At 51.8% G+C, this 20,477-nt stretch overlaps 2 protein-coding genes across 13 annotated transcripts in view; both read right to left on the bottom strand.

Moving 5' to 3' along the window:
• Positions 1–651: 651 nt before the first annotated feature.
• The window catches only part of TBRG1 (transforming growth factor beta regulator 1), a 64,096-nt gene continuing 44,270 nt past the window's right edge, over positions 652–20,477 (bottom strand). Inside the window, exons 1-3 of one of the 9 annotated variants that reach the window (XM_048853021.2) lie at positions 3,436–3,563; positions 2,297–2,369; positions 652–2,210 (exon numbers count right to left, since the gene is read on the bottom strand). In XM_048853021.2, coding sequence (XP_048708978.1) covers positions 1,082–2,167 — 1,086 coding nt within the window. In that variant the 5' untranslated portion in view covers positions 2,168–2,210; positions 2,297–2,369; positions 3,436–3,563 and the 3' untranslated portion in view covers positions 652–1,081. Of the gene's footprint in view, positions 2,211–2,296; positions 2,370–2,830; positions 2,962–3,317; positions 3,570–20,477 lie in introns of those variants that run through there. The other 8 variants (XM_048853022.2, XM_048853025.2, XM_048853024.2 and 5 more) reach the window with 8 other exon arrangements.
• LOC125637925 (uncharacterized) lies at positions 5,334–12,280 on the bottom strand. Of its 4 annotated transcripts, none has more exons than XM_048853016.2 (2): positions 11,530–12,280; positions 5,334–10,083 (listed from the first exon to the last, which is right to left on the bottom strand). In XM_048853016.2, exon 2 carries the CDS (start codon positions 10,019–10,021, stop codon positions 8,657–8,659), a length of 1,365 nt encoding a protein of 454 aa, XP_048708973.2. In that variant the 5' UTR covers positions 10,022–10,083; positions 11,530–12,280; the 3' UTR covers positions 5,334–8,656. The 4 variants fall into 4 exon arrangements, with proteins under 4 accessions (XP_048708973.2, XP_074986214.1, XP_048708972.2 ...); XM_075130113.1 differs by having other exon boundaries at positions 11,962–12,280; XM_048853015.2 differs by having other exon boundaries at positions 5,334–10,080; positions 11,962–12,280.

Genomic DNA, 20,477 nt, shown 5'->3' with positions numbered 1-20,477 from the left:
CCTCCCAACTCACTGGACCTCATTCCCCTCCCAGAGCCAGGGATAGCCTGGTCACCTGAGACAGGGTCTGCCCTGACATGGGGGGGGGGGGGGGGGTCTGATGGGAAATGCAGTGTGTGTGTGTGAGCGTGTGGCGGGTGGGACACATTGCTTGATCTCCCAGGAGACACCGTCTCAGCACAGCAGGAAGGCACAGGGTTATAGACGGGCGGGGAGCCGGCTCTGAGGGAAGGGGAATGGGTCTGGCTGGCACATAGCTCTGGCACATTTACTCTGAAAGGCAGAGGGTGGATGTGGGTGAGATATGGGTCTGCACCCCAGTCCAATGGAGGAAGGGTCTGTTTGTGCCTAGGTTGGAGAGGAGTGGCTGAGTCTAGTTTGGAGGGAGGGGGCAGCCCCAGGATGCCGCTGGGGAGGGGACTGGCTGCCCCATCTGTCCGAACCCCGCTGCCCAGCTCTGGGTGACCCCTTAGGCTCACACTCCACATGGCTGAGTGCACAGGGATGGGGATCCAGATTTGGATCCTGCTGCTAACACTGGATAAGCCAGGGAAGGGACACAAGAACAGGGCATGGGTAGCTCACCCGTCCGGCTTCCCCTTTGTTCCCCTCCTTCCCAGACCCAGGAAAGGGAGCAGACAGAGCCAGGGATGTGGCTTCCACCATCATCTTTATTAGTGAGCAGAGTGTTCACACAGGGCGGGGACAAGCCCCACCTGGAGTCAGCTGCACACGTTCCCACAGAAAGCACCATCACCAGGGCCAGCAGTGCTGGGGGGGGCGTCATGCTGGGGTGGAGAGCTCCTCAGTGGGAGGAGCTGTGGGGATCATGCCAGGGGCATGTGAGGCCCACACGGGGGGAGGGGGAGTCAGTGCAAGGAGCTGTGGGGCCCTGCTGTGCTGGTGGGAGATGGAGGTCTCGGTGGTCAGGGCCGCCACGGATGGGGGGCTCAGTGGGAGGCGCCATGGGGGCCACACTGGGATGGGGGGGGGGGCTCCACGGGAAGAGCTGTGCAGGCCATAACGGGAGGGGGGAGGGGCTCCATGGAGGCCACACCAGGGTCGAGGGGAAGACGGGGTCTCAGTCATCAGAGCCATCGGGGCTGCCATGGCCGGGGGACGTGGGAGGGCGGCTCAGGAACACGTCCCCGTAGGAGCGGGGGGAAGTGAAGGCCTGGGCAGGGGTCAGCCCCAGGGCGCGCCCCCCAGGCCCGCCCCCTCCGCGGTCCCGTTCCTCTTCCTCCTGGGCGCGGCGGCGGAAGGACTGGAAGTCGATGGCGGCGCAGTTGTCGGGCAGCCCCTGAGGCACCTGCCCGTCCCCGGGACGACACACCTCAAAGCGCACCCAGCGGTAGGCCCCGCACTTGCGGGCCCCGGGGCAGCTCTGGATCAGGTTGTGCACGGCCGGGTGCGAGAAGCCAAAGAAATCAGCCCCGGCTGGCTCCAGCTCAGGGTAGGGCCGCCCCCGGGCAGCACTGATGGCCGCCAGCAGCTGGGTGTGGCAGGTGTCAGCCGTGGTGCCTGCCAGAGCACTGCCCGGCTCATCCTCAGGCACGATCTCAAAGCGGGGGCCTGCCCCACCATCTTTGATCTGGCAGGTGTAGAGGCAGCGCTGGTCAGGGCGCCGCATGCTGGCGTAGACCCGGGTGCTGCAGAAGCCCACTGGGTAGATGGCCCCCTCATCGTGGAAGCCTGGCCGGTCGGCCACGATCTCCCCCAGGCTGTAGACCGTCAGCCCACCCAGCGCGATGGGGAAGACAGGCCGACCCGAGGGGTCCAGCGGCACTGGCTGCACCAGCCGCCGCACCCCCCTGTCTGGCGCTGCCCGCCGCTTGGCCGCACGCCCGTTCTCCTTGCCCTTCTTGGGCCGCTTCCCCGCAGGTGCTGGGTCATCTGGGCCAGGCGTTGGTGCCACGCTGTACCCTGCTGAAATGCCCCCCAGTGGCACGGCTGGGCTCTCCTCCTCGGCCGTCAGCGCCTGCAGCTGCAGCAGCTTGGTGAAGAGGAATCGACGCTCCTCTCTCGCCCGCAGGAATTTCTCCTCCAGCCGGGCAATCTCATCGCACAGTGCTGCATTCTCGAACACCATGGCCTTGGCCGCCCGGCGCAGCCGGCTGTACTTCAGCCGGTACTTCTCATTCTGGCTCTTCCTTGACACCTTCTTCATCCTCAGCTCACCACGCCTGGAGTGACAGCCACGTTCAGACCTGCTGGAGCAGAGAGCCCGGGCACCATCACTGCTATGGCCACGCACAGACACACACATTCATAGATTCGCTTTCACATGGGCACTCACACAAAGATCGTGGTTTCCTATCCATTCCCAGAGCTCCCTCCATTAGCTCTGTCCCTGCAAAGGCCGCTGGACTCTGAAGAACAGCACATTTCATAAACGTTAAGGCCAGAAGAAAGGCCCATTTTGCCTCTCCATCCCAGCCCCCCCTAACAATTCTTGCATCCTGTCTGAGCTACCGACATTGCAATTTCAGATGTTTATTGCTCTGTATGATCTGTGCTCTCCGTGATTAGGTCAAAGAGCATTAAGGTATTAGACGTGGTGCAAAGTGTCTCTTTGTGAGTGGTACCAGTATAGTGACAGCTGTATAATTATATAGCTGTACCAGTAAATTTCCCTGTGTAGACAAGCCCTTAGTCTCTCGCTGTAAGGCAGGTTTCCACCATGACCCGTAAGCCCTTCCCAGGGCTTCTCCTTTCCAGGATACAGCCCCTCATCTATTAACTGTAGGCTACTCCCTCTGTCCTAGATGTGTAACCATGCATTTGGCCCTGTTAAGACACACACTCAATAGGGTGGCTCTGTATAACTGACCTGCCCTTAGCGCTATTTACCGAGCTGGTGGGCCAGAGGCAGGAATCGCTGGGGGAGACCCTCCGGCCTAGATGATGCAGGAGGCTGGGCTGGGTGGGCTCAGTGGCCTTGAGCATCTATGAAGAAGGCAAGTGACTGGGCCCCTCCACTCACAAGCCACCACGGCTGCTGTCTGATTGGCTCTGAGCAGGAGAGTGGCTGGCTGGCTGGCTGGCTGAGGGGTGTGGGAGAATATTGGACATGGGATCTGGGGGAGGGGGGGGGTGTCCTGGCTGGCTCAGAGATGCGGGGAATGGGACACGGGGGGGGGGGGGGGGGAGAAAGGGGGGAATCTCTGATCCAGCCCCAGGGGGACTGGCTGGCTGGGGGGTACCGCTAACGTGGTTGGGTTGGGGGCCCCTGCAGGGCTCAGCTGCACAGACCGTGATGCCCCGGAGCTGGCCGAGTGGGGGTGTCTCTCTCTGCCCCCCCGGGCTCCGATCCCCACCTCGCTCTGCCGCTTCCTCCAGGCAGCGATGTCCTGCCTCTGTTGCTGCGTCTGTTTCCCTCCCGCCCCGGGGCCGCCTCTCGCCGCGACTCTGGGTCTCCCCGGCGCCCCCACTCACCGCCGGGCCGGGGCGATTCCCCGGGGGCCGCGCTGCAGACGGGCCCGCTCCTCGCGCCCGCACGGGCCGGGAGCCGGCTCAGGGGTGGGGCCCCAGCTGCCTGGGGGCCGGCACAGGAAGGTCCCTCTGTTATTCCGGTCCCACCCAGCCCTGCCTGCGATGTGAAGGGGAGGAGTTTTCAGCCCTTTCTCCCGGGTTAGGGTGGTGCAGGTCAGGGATAGGGCTGTGTGCATTAGAGCTGGAGTTGGGGATACAGGCGGATTAGGTCTGGGATTGGGGTGATGCAAATTCGGGTGATGCAGATTAGGGAGCCGGGGGTAGCATTGGGCAGATTGGGTTTGGAGTTAGAGCTGAGCAGATGAAGGATAGGGCTCAGGTTCTGCAGGTTAGGTTTGTGGTTAGGAAGATATAGATTATGGGTGGAGCTGTGCACATTGGGATTTGGGTTAGGGTTATGCATTTTAGCCTGGTTACCCAGGTTTTATTCCATGTAACTCTTTCTACGCCAATTTTGCACTGAGCTCGATTTTTACTCAGAACCCTGTGCTGCAGCAAGTCAAAGAGCCTGTAGAAGTCAAGTCTATTATATCCACACGGTTACACAGATCGGCTAAAAGTGTCGGCTTATTTTAAAATTATAGCAAGTTTGTGGAGAGGGTCAGAATCTAAATTAAAATACATAGTTCAGTTCAGAAGAAATGTTGAGGTTGTTTTCATGCCAAAGTTTCAAGCGATGTTTTTCATTTTTCATAACATTAATCAAAACCATTGTAAAAATAAATAGAACAGGAGGACTTGTGGCACCTTAGAGACGAACCCATTTATTTGAGCATAAGCGTTCGTGAACTACAGCCCACTTCATCGGATTGCTGTAGCTCACGAAAGCTTATGCTCAAATAAATGGGTTAGTCTCTACGGTGCCACAAGTCCTCCTTTTCTTTTTGCGGATACAGACTAACACGGCTGCTCCTCTGAAACCTGTCATTGTAAACATAGTTACAGAAATTTTTCATTTACAGTAAACAATAATTTTCTAATAACATTTCAATAGCATTATACGTTTGATAAAACATTCAATTAAGAAATGTCACAATGTTTTGTAAAAAAAATGACATGGAAAATATGAAATATTTTTTGTGTGCAAAAGATTTCATTTTTGGGAAAAGGCCATTTTTCAGCAACATTTTCTGTGAAAAATTTTGACCCTAGTCAATTCTCATTCAAAAAAACCATTTTGTAGAGCACCGCATACATGCACATGACATCGCATGCACCGTCTATGTGAGGGCATGCTGTGCAGAGCAAAATGGAATCATCTGTACACTTGGGATCGGCACAACCCCAGCTGCAGTTTGGGAACGGCTGATATAGATATATTGTTTTCTATGCCGTGTTTGAGAAAAAAATTATTAAAAAGTCAAAGTTTTCACAGAAGACAAAAATGCCAATATTTTTTCACAATTTCTTTTGTTTTCAAATATATTTTGTGTTAAAAAATTTGTGACCACCTGTACAAGCCATGTGATGAGTTATTTCCATTAAACCATATTGGTTGGCATCAATTATATCTACATTTTCTCACTCCTCAGACAATTCTTTTAAAACTCTTGAGTGCAAATTATCTGGTCCAGCAGAGGTAGGAACATGGGTATTGCCAAACGGGATCAGAGCTGAGGTCCACCTTATCCAGTCTCCTGGTTCTGATAGTGCCCAGCACCAGATGCTACAGAGAAAAGTGTAAGAACCTAGCAGATGTGGGATAATTTGCCACCTACATAAATTTTGCTCCTCACTATTTATCTATCTAAAACAGGCTTTGCAGCAAGTGCTATCTCACCCCCACTTACAATCACAAGTATTTTCGCTTTCAGGATAAAGAAGTTGACGCAACGCGATGCTGGGAAACTCGGTCCTGCTTTATTAGCTCCAGTTCAAAGTAAGAAACCAAATTAAACCATAAACTTAATTTAGTGCAATCTGATAGATAGATGTGTATGGGTATAGTCAGATACAGATTCAGTGGCCATTAGAGCTAATGGAAAGGTTCCTGTTTTATTCTATTCCTGCACGATGAGGCCAATAGATCCCAGCAAACCAGATTGGGAGTTGGGGGGTGGGGGTGGAAGGGGGGCTTTTTACCATTTTACCAAAGCCAGGCCTCCTCTAGTTCACAGCTTTTGGTTCACATTGTGATTGATGCTTAGGGCTCCAGCAAAGCATACAATGACCAGGGACCATAATGGCTACCCCTCCTCTGCCAACATCTTGTCTTGTGAGGCAGGGCACAGGGCCCGTGTCTCGGACCCATCAGAGTGTTGTCATTGTCCCCACTGCTGTCACAGGGGGTGAACATCTCCATCTAAGTCTGACAAATGCCAGATGAGCAGGGGATAGAATGGCCCAGCAGCAGAGTCTGGCTGCCAGCCAAGCTCTGACCTTGCCTCTGCAATGGAGACCACAGAACACACATTCTGACACGTGTTCTGTGTCATCAGGTGGTCTCTTTCTCTCTCTTCCCCGCACACGTCTTCTATGGTGTTAGGGGGTCTCTCTCTCTCTCCTTGCACAAGGTCATAGGTACCGAGGCCAGCAGGGACCATTGTGATCATCTAGTCTGAGCACCACAGGCCAGAGAACTTCTCCAAAATAATTCCTAGAGCAGATTTTTGAGAAAATCGTCCAATCTTGATTGAAAAATTGTCAGTGATGGAGAAACCACCACGATCCTTGGTAAGTTATTACAATGGCTAATTACTTTCACTGTTAAAAATGTTCACCTTTTTTCCTGTTTGAATTGTATAACTTCAACTTCCAGCCATTGGATCGTGTTATACCTTTCTCTGCTAGATTGGAGAGGCCATTATTAAATATTTGTTCCCCATGTTGGTTCTTATAGACTGTAATCAAGTCACCTTTTAACCTTCTCTTTGTTAAACTAAATAGATTGAGCATCTTGAGTCTATCACCATAAGGCAGGTTTTCTAATCCTTTAATCATTCTCATGGCTCTTCTCTGAAACCCTCTTCAATTTGTAAACATCCTTCTTGAATTGTGGACACCAGAACTGGACACAGAATTCCACTAGTGATAAATACAGAAGTAAAATAACCTCTCGGCTCCTACTTGGGATTCCCATTTATGCATCCAAGATTTGCATTAGTGCTTTTGGCCACAGCGTTGCAAGGGGAGCTCAGGTTCAGCTGATTCTGCACAAGGGCCCCTAAATCTTTTTCAGAGTCACTGCTTCCCAGGATAGAGTCCCCCATCCTGTAAGTCTGGCCTACATTCTGTGTTCCTAGATTAAAACACATTTTGTTTGCTAGCATCCAGTTTACCAAGCAATCCAGCTTGCTCTGAATCAGCGACCTTCTCTTCATTATTTACCATCCCTCAGTTTTTATGTCATCTGCGAACATTACCAGTGATGATTTTATGTTTTCTTTCAGGTCATTACTAAAAATGCTCAATGGGGTAGGGTCAAGAACCAATCCCTGCAGGACTCCCCTAATACATCCATTCAGGGATGATTCTCCACTTATTACCTTTTAACACCTATTAGTGAGTCAGCTTTCAATCCACTTAATGTGTGCCATGTTAATTTTATATCTTTCTAGTTTTTTAATCAAACTGTCATGTGGTACCAAGTCAAATGCCTTACAGATGTCTAAGTAGATTACATCACCACTATTACCTTTGTCAATCAAACTTGTAATCCCATCAAAAATGATATCAAGTTAGTTTGACGGGATTTATTTTCCATAAACCCATGTTGATTGGCACATATTATATTACCCTCTTTTAATTCTTTATTAATCGAGTCCTGTATCAAGTGCTCTATTATCTTGCCTAGGATCAGTGTCAGACTGACAGTCCCATATTATCCAGTCATCTCATTTATCCTATTTAGATATTGGCACAACATTAGCTTTGTTCCAGTCTTCTGGAACTTTCCCAGTGTTCCAAGACTTATTGAAAATCACGATTAATGGTCCAGCAAGCTCCTCAGCCAGCTCTTTTAAAACTTCTGGATGCAAGTTATATATTTAAAAATGTCTGACCTTAGTAGCTACAGTTTAACATCTTCCTGAGACACTAGTGGAATGGAATGTTATCATATGATATGATAAGACATCATTTATTTTTTCCCAAATACAGAACAGAAATATTTGTTGAACATTTCTGCCATTTCTGCATTATTATTGACAATTCTACCATTTCCATCTAGTTATGGACCAAGACCATTGTCAGGATTCTTTTTGTTCCTAATATACTTTAAAAACTCCTTCTTATGGTCCTTAACTGTGCTGGCCATAGGTTTTTCCTTGCCTCCCTTTGCTTCTCTAATCAATTTTCTACAATTCCTAGCTTCTGATTTATATTCATCAACTTCCCCTTTCTTCCATTTTGTTATATACTTTTTTTTCCCTATTTTCTACAGTTGCCTTCACTTCCCCGCTAAACCAGATCAGTGGCCTTCTTCCTCAGTTGTGGGACTTTGGCTTTTTAGACATCTAATAAAGTGTTCTTAAACAATTCCCAATTATCAACCATATTTTTCTGATTCAATTCTTCCTCCCAATTGATTTGGTTCATAATTGTTTTCAGCTTTTTGAAATTGGCTCTTTTAAAGCACCAAGTATATATATATAAATCACTGGTCTGGACTGTATTCCGTTTGCACAGTATAAATCTGATCAAGTCATGATCACTTGAACCTAAGTTACCATTAATTTTTAGTTCTGTGATTATTTCCTCTTTATCTGTCAAGATGAGGTCTAATATAAATTCCCCCATGTTGGATGCAACACTTTTTGAATTAGGACATTATCTATAACATTTAGAAATTTCAAGGATGTTTTAGTACTGGCAGCATGAGACCTTCAGCGTATGTCACTCAGATTGAAATCCGCCAGGATCACGCAGCTTTTTTATCTACACATTATAGATAGCTGTATAAGGAGCCGGTCTCCCTGTCCCCTAGTGTGATTTGGTGGTCTGTAGCAGACACCAACTAATAACCCCTTCTTGTTCTTTATCTCTTAGGACATTGAGTCATAAGCATTCAAGATAATTTTCTTCCATGCCATGTTCTGTGCCATCAGGCGGTCACTCTCTCTTTCTCTCCCCTGTGCATATTCTGTGCTGGCAGGGGGACTCTCTCTCCCCAAGCATGAACTGTGCCCTCAGGTGGGCTCTCTCTCCCTGCACGTGTTCTGTGCCATCAGGTGGTCTCTCCCACTGCATGCTGCCGCCGCTGATGTGCCAGGAGGTTGCCGCTGCGAGTGAATCCCCTCCCACACTGGGCACAGTGGTAGGGCCGCTCCCCGGTGTGAACCCTGTGGTGGGCCAGGAGGTTGGAGCTGAGGCTGAAGCTCTGGCCACATTGGTGGCAGCGGTAGGGTCGCTCCCCAGTGTGGGTACGCTGGTGGGTCAGCAGGTCGGCGCTCTGCCCAAAGCTCTTGGGGCACTGGGCGCACAGGTAGGGCCGCTCCCCGGTGTGGGTCCTGCGGTGGCTGACGAGGTCGGAGCGCCGGCTGAAGCACCTCCCACACTCCCCGCATGGATAGGGCCGCTCCCCAGTGTGGCTGCTCTGATGCGCCAGGAGATTGGAGCGGCGGGCGAAACCCTTGCCACACTGGGCACAGCGGTGGGGCCGCTCCGCGGAGTGGCTGCGTTGGTGGGCCAGCAAGTCTGAGCTGCGACCAAATCCTTTGCTGCACTCTGCACAGCTGTAGGGCCGGTCATTTGTGTGCAGGCTGCGGCGGTGGGTGGTCAGGCTGGAGATACGGCTGAAGCGCTTGCCGCAGTCAAGGCACTGGTAGGGGCGCTCACCCGTGTGCAGGCTGCGCCGATGCAGTGCCAGGGTGGAGCCCAGGCTGAAGCACTGCCCGCAGTCGGCACAGGAGTAGGGGCGTTCCCCCGTGTGCAGCCGCCGGTGCTTGGCAAGGGTGGAGCTGAGGCTGAAGCTCTGCCCGCATTCCCCACACTGGTAGGGGCGCTCCCCTGTGTGCGTGCGCTGGTGGGTCAGCAGGTTGGAGCTGCGACCAAAGCTCTTCCCACACTCAGGGCACTTGTAGGGGCGCTCTCCAGTGTGGACTCGCCGGTGCTGGGCCAACCCCGAGCTGACAGTGAAGCCCTTCCCACACTGGTGGCAGCGGTGGGGTTTTTCGCCTGTGTGAGTTCTCTGGTGGGTAATGAGGTCTGAGCTCTGGGTGAAGCCCTTCCCGCAGTCGGGGCATTTGTAGGGCCTCTGCCCTGTGTGGACCCGCTGGTGCTGAATGAGGTGGGAGCTCCAGCTGAATGCCTTCCCGCAGTCAGGGCAGCGATGGGGCTTCTGCTGCAGCTGGGTTCTTTCCTGGGTCCTATGTTCTGAGCTCCCACTGGAGCTTCCCCCTGGCTCAGCCCATGTGGCTGGGTCCTCCCCTGGCAGGGTGCCATCCTGGACATTTAAACTTCTCCTGACAGTGTCAGGATTGCCATCTGCCTGCTCTTCCAACCCGCTGTGATCCTCGCGGGCTTCTCCCTGCCCAGGACTCTGGTGTTCATCAGCTTCAGAGATTCCTGAGGCGGTCCCATCCGGATCCATTGTCTCATCACCTCCCTGCTGCCGATTCCCTCCTCATCCTCGCTCTTAAATCTCAGCTCCTGCTGGGACGAGAAAGAATCTGGATGTGAGTCAGTCCCTCCGCTGGGCAATGGTGGGGGACACAAAGGAGATCTTCACAATGGGGAGTGGCCAAGGCAGTGAAAGGAATAATTGTTGGATAGATCAAAAAAAAATCGGCAGCTGGATACCCCTCAAGTTCCCAGAGGGGAGGCAGGAAGACAATACGTCTGCCTCCATGTCCCTTCCAAACACCCAGGCGAAAGGTAGCAGAGCAGGGGAGCAGCTGCCAGACTTCCAGTGATGCCTGCCACAGTTGCTGGGTACAGCCCCAGCCTGGCTGAGATGGGGGCAGAGCTGTGGAAGTTCACGGCAGCTCTGTGGGATCCCAGCTGTTTCACTGCACTCACAAATACTTTGAGCTGGTTTCAATTTTTGTACCTCTCCGCTGTGCTGCTGTCTCTAGGGAAATAGATATCTAGGCCTGAAGGCCCACTGTGCCCTTCCAGCCTGGCCTCCTATCTCACCCAGGCCAGAGAATCTCCCCCAGTCATTCCTGCCTCTGGCCCAGTGACTCCTGACTTTGAGAAAGAGATGCCGCATCTCTATTTTAACAGACTTCCAGTGATGGAGAATCCACCCCATGCCCAGATCCTAGAAATCCAGGATACGTGGCTCTTCCCTTCCCTCTGTCTGGGGAACCACGTCAGATTTGCTGTTGGGAATCCAGCTCAGTGTGAGGGAAAGAATCAAGGTGAGTTCAGGGCTTGATAGGTGTTTCAGGGAATGTGCCAGGGACATGGCATCGCAAATGGGGAGCTAGAGGCCCCCTGGGGCTGGGTACGCGCCCTGTGGGAGGTACCGCTCAGCCAGGAGTTACTGGGCCAGGTGCAAGAATTGCTGGGGGAGATTCTCTGGGCACAATGGGTCCTGTTGGCCTTGGCATCTGTGAAATACGTCCTGTTCCGCGGACCCCAACAGTCTGTCGAATGGACGGAGCTAATGGAGGGAGCCCTGGGAATGGACGGGAAACGGGGACCTCCGCCCGTGAGAGTGTGGGTGGGTGCCTGAGGGGGTCTGTGTAAGTTTGTGTGTCAGACAGTGCATGTGTACGACTTGTGCGTCTGTGCGACGTGTCAGAGTACCTAAGCGTGCATGGGTCTGTGTGCGCCACGGTGCCCGAGCGCGCCAGCCTGTGGGTGCGCTAAGGTCCCATCGGCGTCTCGGCCGGTGTCGGTGTGACAGCAGCGAGTGGGTCAGAAAGTGTCTGCCCGTCGGCGAGCGTGTCAGTGTGTGCAGGGCTGCCAGGGGAGCGGGTGGTAGCAGATCCCCTCTCTCCACTTGTTCCTCCCCTTTCAGTCTCTCTCTCCCTGCCCCCTCGGCGGGGAACCTCCCCTCCCCAGGGCCACCAGCTCTGCCTCGGGCAGCCGCTCTGGGCACTCGCGGCGTCCGGCGCTGCACAGAGCCCCACCCCCTGCGCTCTCTGTCACCTGGGCTCTGGAGCTAGGGTTGGCAGAGCCCGGCGGGGGGCTCGGTCCAGCCAGCGACGGTCCCTGCCGCAGCTGGGAAGCCGCGCACCAGACCCCGCTGGGCAGCAGCGGCCAATCATCAGCCCGGATGCAGCGGCAGCGGAAGCTCAGCCGGCCCTGGTAAGCTGAGCCGAGAGAGCAGACTCCTGTCTCTTAGCCACAACCGGGGCCCTCTAGTGGCTGCAGCCGCTGGCCCCTTTCCCCGCCGGCACCCCGAGCACAGACCCCCAGGGCACAAAGTCAGATCTAGCCCGAATCCTTCCCTCCTTTGCAACGCCAGAGACAGAGCCCCAGGGAGCACAGGCGTTATCGTGACGGACTCAAGGAGATCAATCGCTTTCGTTGAGCAAAGAGAAGACGGAGGAGTGACTTGATCCCAATCTCGACTCGTACCTCCAGGGGGAACAAACGAAGGGCTCTTCAATCTAGCAGAGGAAGGTATAACATGATCCAACGGTGCAAAATCAGGCTGGAGATAAAGTGTACATTTTTAACCCTGAGAGTAATTAACCATTGGAACAACTCACCCAGGGTGCAGAGCAGCAGCCCTGTTCTCTGTATCCGCAAAAAGCAAAGGAGGACTCGTGGCACCTTAGAGACTAACCAATTTATTTGAGTATAAGCTTTCGTGAGCTACAGCTCACTGCTTACGCTCCTATAAATTTGTTAGTCTCTAAGGTGCCACAAGTCCTTTTTTTCTTTTCAGCCAGGGTGACGGTGGATTCTCTATCCCTGCCAATTTTTAAATCAAGACTGGATGTTTGTTCTACAAACTCTGCTCTAGGAATGATTCGGGGCCGGTCTCTGGCCTGTGTTACGCAGGCGGTCAGAGGAGATGACCACACTGGTCCCTTCTGTTCCTGGAATCTATGAATCAAAGACCTCACCTACCTTAGAAAGTTGTCCGGCTTTTTAACACTGCGGGTATAGCCAACGTGGTCCCACTTCCTCCCCCCGAGTGTGGACGGAGTTATAGCAGTATAAAGATGCTAACAGCAGTATAGCTGTGCCGTCGTAGAATCATAGAACTGGAAGGGATCTTGAGAGTTCATCACGTCCAGTTCAATACAGGAAGATGAATGACTATACTGGTAAACACCACATTTATACCAGTGTAGCTGTGTCCACACTGGAATTTTTACCTGTATACCTATTTCAGAAAAAAAAAAATCACATCTCTAACCAAAGTAGTTATACTGGTAAAACTTTTAAGTATAGACCAGGTCTTAGGTATTTATCTAGACCCCATCACCAGAGGTGGATTAAGATTTATTGGGGCCCCCTGGGCACAAAGGACATTGGGGCCCCCAACATCCCCCCTGCCATAGGGCCCCACACTCTGCTCCTCTGCTTCCTCCAAGGCTCTGCCCTCTGGTCTGGCCAGAAGCCAGGGCCAGGGTAAGAGCTACCCAGGGAGCCTGGGGCACTGTGGGGAGCCCTGGACCCTCTATCTGCCCTGGGCAATGCACTGTGGGGGACAGGAACATGGGCTGGGGGCTGCTCTTGTCTCTTGGGCACCCTGGTCCCCCACCCAGGGCACATGGAGGGCATGGTCTCCTCACAGCTGCCTGGGCTCCCTGGGTGACTTTTACCTCAGCCTAGGAGGGCACGGAGGAACATTTTGGTCACTGTGAGTGCAGTGGGGCCCAGGTCAGCTCACATGGGGGGGAGTGGGGGCAGGGAATGAATGGCACTCGTCCTTGTTCTGGCCCCACTCCAGCCCTGCCCCCAGCCTCACCTCCAGCATCACTCCCAGCCACAGCCCCACTCCTGGCCCCTGACCCCAGCCCCTGGCCCCACTGCAACCCCCAGTTCCCACTCCCGGCTCTGGCCCCAGCTCCCAGGGGGGCACGGACCAGGTAAGGGGAGGCCCAACAAAAAAGTTTGGGGACCCCTGTTAGGGTAACCATACCTACCGTTTTGGCCCTGGATGTCCCAACTTTTTTGGCAAAACTGGATTTGTCCCATTTGCTCTTGTCAACTGATCACCAGCTGGCAAGAGCCATACAGCACAAATGATACAGTTTTGCCAAAATGGAGTTGGGGGGGGGGAGTAGTGGGGCTCACGGGTGGCAAGAGGCAGGGCTCAGGCCAGCCATGCCTAGGGCAGGAGGGGGTTTGGGCAAGTGGCTCAGGCTGGCTACACTTGGGAAGGGGGGGAAAAGAGACTCAGGGGGTGGGCGGGCAGGGGGTGGGGATACACTCATTCACTCTCTACGCAGGTGCCCACTGTCTTCCAGCCTGGCTGGGGGCGGGGCCTCAGAGGGAAGAAGACGCGCAGGGCAGAGAAGTGGGGCTGGGGGCGGGGTGGAAGGAGCAGCAGGGGGCGGGGCCAGAGTGCCGGTGTACCTGTGGGGCCTATATGGTAATCCACCACACCCCATCACCATAATATCCTACCAATCTTTAAAGTCTTTATCCTCACAACCCCCCGGTGAGACAGAGCAGGGCCATTAACCCATTGTTCTGATGGGGAACGGAGACACAGAAGGCCAGATTTTTAAAGGCATTTAGGCATCTATTTTCTAAATCACCTGGGTGCCTACAACTCATTGATTTCATGTGTTTAATGTGTAACGAAACAGGTGCTTGGGCACAGGCCCGGCTAGCCCCAGCAGAAATTTAGCTCTGGCTGGGTGGCAGGAGAGCGCCGGCTGCTGGCCGGGCATGCTGCTGGCAGCAGTGCGGAAGTCAGGGTGCCATGGCATGGTGGATTGCCACCCTTACTTTTGCGCTGCTGCTGGTGACAGCACCGCCTTCGCTGGGCGGCCGGAGAGCATCGGCGGCTGGCCAGGCACCTAGTTCTGAAGGCAGAAGCAGGGGTGGAATAAAAAAGCGCAAATAAGTGATCTCCAGATAAAACAAGACCAGAAAACCACAACCCGCAACTTTCCAAAAATTAAAGTGGGAAACAAGCCCAATTCCGCTTATTATAAAGCGGACTTGGACAGTACTGTGCCTTTTTTCCCTTCACTTTCTTATGCCAAAGAACTTCTTTTGTATTTGTTAAATCATAGAATGAATCAGGGTGTTTGGGAGCCCAGGACCCTGGTCTATCTAACATAGTCATTTCTCCAGCTCTCCGGGAAGTTCAGACTGTTTTGCTGAACAAATCATGCCAGCAGAAAATCACGAGATTGACTTAAAATCATGAATTTTTTTTTAAAAAAAATACTTTGGGATTGTGTTTATTTGCATGCTGGTGATGGAGTCTTTAGGATGCAGGTTTTCAAGCTTTTCTTTACAACCATGAAGGGTAAAAATTTTCTTTTTTCTGTAATGAAAGCTGAGAAATTTGTCCAGCAGAATCACAGAAGTCTGGGAGCTTTAAGAAAAATGCCAAATACTGCAAGAATCACAATTTAGTTTATCCAAGAGAAGACTAAGAGGTCATTTGATCATAGCTGACATAGACAGCTCTGTTAAGATCCAGCAGACAAAAGCAGAAGGCGAGACAATGGCTGGGAGCGGATGCGAGACAAATTCAGACTAGTAAGGTTCAAGATGTTAACAGGAGGGGAATGAACCATTGAAACATTTGCTGTGAACAGAGTGATTCTCTGAATAAATATGGAGTCTGTCAGCAAGACTGAGTGTCTTTTTAAAGCATGCTATAGGTCAAACAGAAACTGTTGGACTGGATGCAGAAATTAGTGGATGAGAATCTCTGGCCTGGGTTATGCAGGAAGCTGTGTCGGATGGGCACAATGCCAGAAAAGGGGCATCAATACTAAGTGATGCCTGCATACTGGATTTGGATCTGTTTTGTATGTTATACATTGGAAGGAGAATTGCAAATTGGTTGATTTATTCAGGGCTCTTTCTTAGTCACTCATCCATATCAGAGGAACAGGTAAGGTTTTAAAATGTATCCACTCTCTTCAAATGGATGAAACTTGCTTCATTCATCTTTCACTTGGAAGAAGTTGCCAGCTTTTGCAATTTGATCATAAATCTCACAATAGCTGGTGTTTTTATTAAAACCCCAAGTCTGGGAGTCATGGAGGTAAAGCACTGGACTGGGTTCTATCCCAAACTCTGCCATTGGCTTCCTGGGTGACCTTGGGCAAGTCACTTCCCTGCCCTGTGCCTCAGTTTCCCTATCTGTAAAATGGGGATAATTATACTTCCTTCCTTTGTAAAGTGCTTTGAGATCTACTGATGAAATGTGCTTTACCAGAGCTACATATTATTATTAGCTTTTTCTATTTTTATAAATAAATTTCTAGCCCTCATGGCTATGGTGAAAAGTTTGAGGGCATCTGAAAGCTTTAAAACCCAACAGGCAATTAGAAAGAACCCAAAATTCATGATTATGTTTAAAACAGTTCATGATTAATCTCAGGTTTTTTGAACACTAGGGAGTTGGTAGTACAGTGAATTCAAAAGTGAAGTGAATTTCTAATCCACCAAGCTGAGCCTGGTTCTGTTATTTGATTGATCAGAAAAATGTGCCCTGGGTTACAGAACGCAGCTGCCTTCACAAAAACCCCTTCCCTGATCTCCCTAAGTAGGGCTGATTCTCATGACTTTCAGAGAGCACTAACAGCTGTACTTCAGAAAACTCAGATGTCTGCTCACAAGAAGCACTCACTCCAATTAGCCACCACACACCCCACCCCATGGCACAAGAAACCCACATTAAAGGAGTAACAGAAGACCAGCTAGGTTATCATATTGTTCGTGGAAACCAGCAGAAGATGGAGAAAGACTGGTATGAACTCAGATTGTTCCAGGGAAAGGAGCCATGAGAAGAGGTTTAAATTTTTAATAGTGAGGATAATTAGTTAATAGAACAATTTATAAGGATCATGGTGAATTCTCCATCACTGACAATTTTCAAATCAGGACTGGAAGTTTTTTCTAAAAGATCTGCTCAAGGAACAATTTTGGGGAAGTTCTCTGACCAGTGTCACAAATGGTCCCTTCTGGTCTTGGACTCTAAGGCAGCTTGGGTTGGCAGGAAGGTGAGATGAAAGGTTCTAGAAATGGGAGGAAATGTTTCAGAGTTATAATCAGCCCCAGATTCATTCTGATTGGATAGTGTTCCTGGGATGAGGCTGCCACCCCCTTTCTGGATGTTGTTTGGGGTCGAGCAGCTGGAGATGTGGGCTGGAAGGAGCAAGCTTTAGCATTGTGGCTACTTCCCTATCTCCACCCTCACCGTGGGACCTACCCTGAGACCATTGGGCCTTCATTGTCCTGACCCTGAAAGGTGCCCTGACCAGACCAGGCCAGAGAGTAGGAACATTACATTGCCATGTCCACTGGCTCAGGGTAAATCCTGACCAACACTTGAGTTGTGAGGGTGTTTCACCTTGCACCCTCTCTTCACTTCTCTTTCTGCCTTCTGTGTAGTAAGAATCTGGATGAGTCATCAAGAAAAACTTCACAAAGCGGTGAGCCTGACTGGATAAGAAGCTAAACACAACGCCTTAAACAGCCTGGTAAAAGAATCTCTCCTATCAAAGTGGCTCAGAGCACAATGCTGGGCTTGTTTTTTTCCAGCAGCAAGGCTACAAGTGTGAGCACCAGAGACAGGAAACTGCATTTTCTACCTTTTGACCTTTCTCTCAGAACAAGCTCGTCTTGTTTTGTATGAAAGGGAACAGGATTAGACTCCAGCAGCAACAACCATCGCTCCAGATTATTGAAACTGACACTTTTCTCCCCAAAAGGACCATACCTTTAATACCATCAAATGCTGTGAAGTAGGGGTTCCCCCAAGAGAAAACACTTCTGTAAGAGAAAGGGGGTAAGGGATATTATTACAACAAAAGCTTTACTCACTGCTTTACATTTCAAACACTTTAGCATCATTCTTATGAGTGTTTAATAAGAGTTTTTACCTTTTGGGAGGGTTTTTGGTGGAGGCAATTGCCCTGGTAGTCACCAGCAATAACTTGACAGGAAACTGCAGACCACACCCAAAGTGTAACATTACACCAGTAAACAGAGGGTTTACAGCACAGATAACAGCAACCCTGCTGGACTTAAAAGGTTTGTCAGTCTAAAGCCCGCTTAATGCAGATGCAGTTTACAGTGGCAGAATACTTTTGCTGGTGTAGCTTATGCCAGTTTCATAGATTCATAGATATTAAGGTCAGAAGGGACCATTATGATCATCTAGTCTGACCTCCTGCACAATGCAGGCCACAGAATCTCACCCACCCACTTAGTTCCCCAAGTGAAATAAGCTATAACAGTTAAAGTTTACGTCACTATAACTGCATCCACAGTATGGAATTTTCTAGCACAGAAATGTCGCAAAAATCACCTTCAATCAACATTGTTATACCAGCAAAAATTTCTAGTGTAGGCTCCTAATTCACTTAGGGGACATCTACAGCGCAGTCAGAGGAGTGACCGCAGCTCAAGAGGACATAAGTACATAAGCATGGCCAATTTCTCAAACTTAATTGCACCGCGATACACTTCTGACAACAAAAATTACTACACAACCCCAGCAGGGGGGATTTAAGCCTGAGCCCTGCTGCCCCCAAAGGTGGGGCCAAAGCCTGAACCCTGCCACTTCAGGTGAGGAGGCCAAACCCAAAGCCCAAGGGCTTTGGCCCCAGCAGGGGGCCTGTAACCTGAGTCCTGCCACCCAAGGCTGAAGTCCTAGGGCTTCAGCTTTGGCCCTGAGCAATGGGGCTTGGGCTTTGGCTCCGGCTCCAGGCGGTGGGGCTCAGACTTTGGCTTGAGGCCAGGGCCCCAGCAAGTCTAATGCCAACCCTGGTGACCCCAATAAAATGGGGTTGTGACCCACTTTGGGTTCCCAATTCACAGTGTGAGAACCGCTGGGCTAGTAGAAGCCAAATACCTCAGGTACATCATACGGAGGGGCATAGTGAAACCCCAGCTGAACAAGTTAGAGGTAATACAAAGTTGGCCTCAACTGCTCAGTAAGAAACTGGTCAGAATACTTCTGGGGATAGTGCGATATTAGAGCACTTCATTCCCCACTTTGGCACCAGGGCATACCCTTTGACAGATCTGATAAAGACCAGAGGCCCAGGCATGGTAAAATGGACTGGTGCAGCAGAATAAGGTTTTGCACATCTGACAGCCATCTGCAGTAAACCCAGTGCTAGTAGCTCCAAATGTTGAGAAGGAATTCAGCCTATAAATGGATACCTCTGAAGTAGGGTGGGGAGCCATACTTTCTCAACTGGAAGGAGAGGAAGAACACCCCATCTTGTACCTCAGAAAACACCTACCCAGAGAAGAAAGGTACACCGTAGTGGAGAAGGAGTGCCTTGTGGTAAAATGGGCCATGGAAACCCCCTGGTATTATCTGCTCAGACAGAGGTTTACCCTTGTTATTGCCCATATGCCTCTTAAGTGGATGCACCAGAACAAAGGAAAAAAATGCAAGAGTAACAAGATAGTTCCTGTTGCTACAACCCTTTTACTGCAAAGTGCTGCACAGGGCAGGAGTCAGGCCCAGCAATGCTGGGAGGATAAACTGTTTCTCACAGATCCCAACCTCATAGTATTGTGTGGGAAGGAGGTGCAGATAGGTGACAGATTCAGAGCTGGTGAAGGGAGGTCTACCAGTCCTAGAATGGTGAAGGCCCTTTTCCCTATGAACTGAAAAGAGGTTACCTCGGGCTAATCAGAGACTCCTAAGTCCAATTAAGGGGCCCTGGTGACCGATAAAAACCCCCTCTTCCAACGAGAGAAGGAGGAAGAGGGATGAGAAGTGACAGCTGCAATGTTTGGAGAAGTAGAGAGAAAGGTCCTCTGCAAAGAGCTGTTCTCCTCTCTCAGTAAACACTGAGTTGACAGGGGAAGGGCTGGCGACAAAAAGCCAGCACCTCCCACCCCCGCAGCTGCCCATGTCCCTGATGCTGGTGATGCTCTCGCTGCTCTACACACCATCAAGAGAGGAATCTCCATAGACGGGGCCAGCATCTCTCCAGAGACCACCCAGAGGGTCACCAGCGCCTCGCCGGATGCCTGCCCAGCCTCAGAAACCACCCAGAGGGACCCCAGGACCTTGCCAGATGCCCGCCCAGCCGGACCTCTCAACCCCACCCGCCCACACCAGGATAAACCGGCTAGTGATACCGCTGATGCTGCTGGAACCCCCCCGCTGCAAGGCAACGAGGACACCGTCTACCTGCAGTACCCCCTCACTGCGGACGTGCTCATCTGCCCCATCTGCTCTCCGTCCCGAAGCTTCCACCTCCTCGGTGGCGTCACCAGGCACCTGAAGAGATGCCACAGCAAGCAGGTCGCCTTCAGCTGTGCCCTCTGCAGCCTGCCCTTCGAGACGCAGAAGCAATGCAAGACGCACCAAGTCACCTGCAGGAAACGCCTCAAGGGAACAACACAGTCTCCTGCCCCGGCTCCCATCCCTCCTGCTGCACGCCGGCCTGCTGCTCCTGGGTCTCAACCAAGAAAAGCGACCTTGCAAGCTGCCATCAAGAAGCCTGCCCCCGTCGCCAGGCCAGCGCAACGGGATGCTGTGATCGAGAAGGTACCTGCTGCCTCAGGGAACACCACCCAGGTCCTCGCCAGCAGGAGGCCCGTCTCACCCTCTCATGTCGCCAATCAAATCTCCATACTGAGATGACTCAGTGCTACCTTGCCCCCTGCCCAGCACGTCCCCGTCCCCAGAAGGATCAGCACCCCGCCGTGCATAGCTGCTCGAGATCCTGTCGCCGGAAGAACCAGCGTCACCCTTGGGCCGCCCTGCGAACTCCAACCGCCGGAAGAACCAGAGCCGCCCCTCAGACCGCCCTACAAGCTCCAGCAGCCAGAGGAGCCAGTGCCACGCCCCAGATCGCCCTACAAACGCCAGTCGTTGCTGGAGGAACCAGCCCCGCAGCCACAGCAAAGCACCGGGCCTTCATCGCCAGACGGCCCAGCACGGCCCCCGAGTCCATTCTGCGGGACACTGC

This window comes from Caretta caretta, chromosome 6 (assembly GCF_965140235.1).
Source record: "Caretta caretta isolate rCarCar2 chromosome 6, rCarCar1.hap1, whole genome shotgun sequence".
Taxonomy (NCBI): Eukaryota; Metazoa; Chordata; order Testudines; family Cheloniidae; genus Caretta; species Caretta caretta.
The sequence above is the reverse complement of the archived record's forward strand: the minus strand, read 5'-3'. Positions and strand labels throughout refer to the sequence as shown.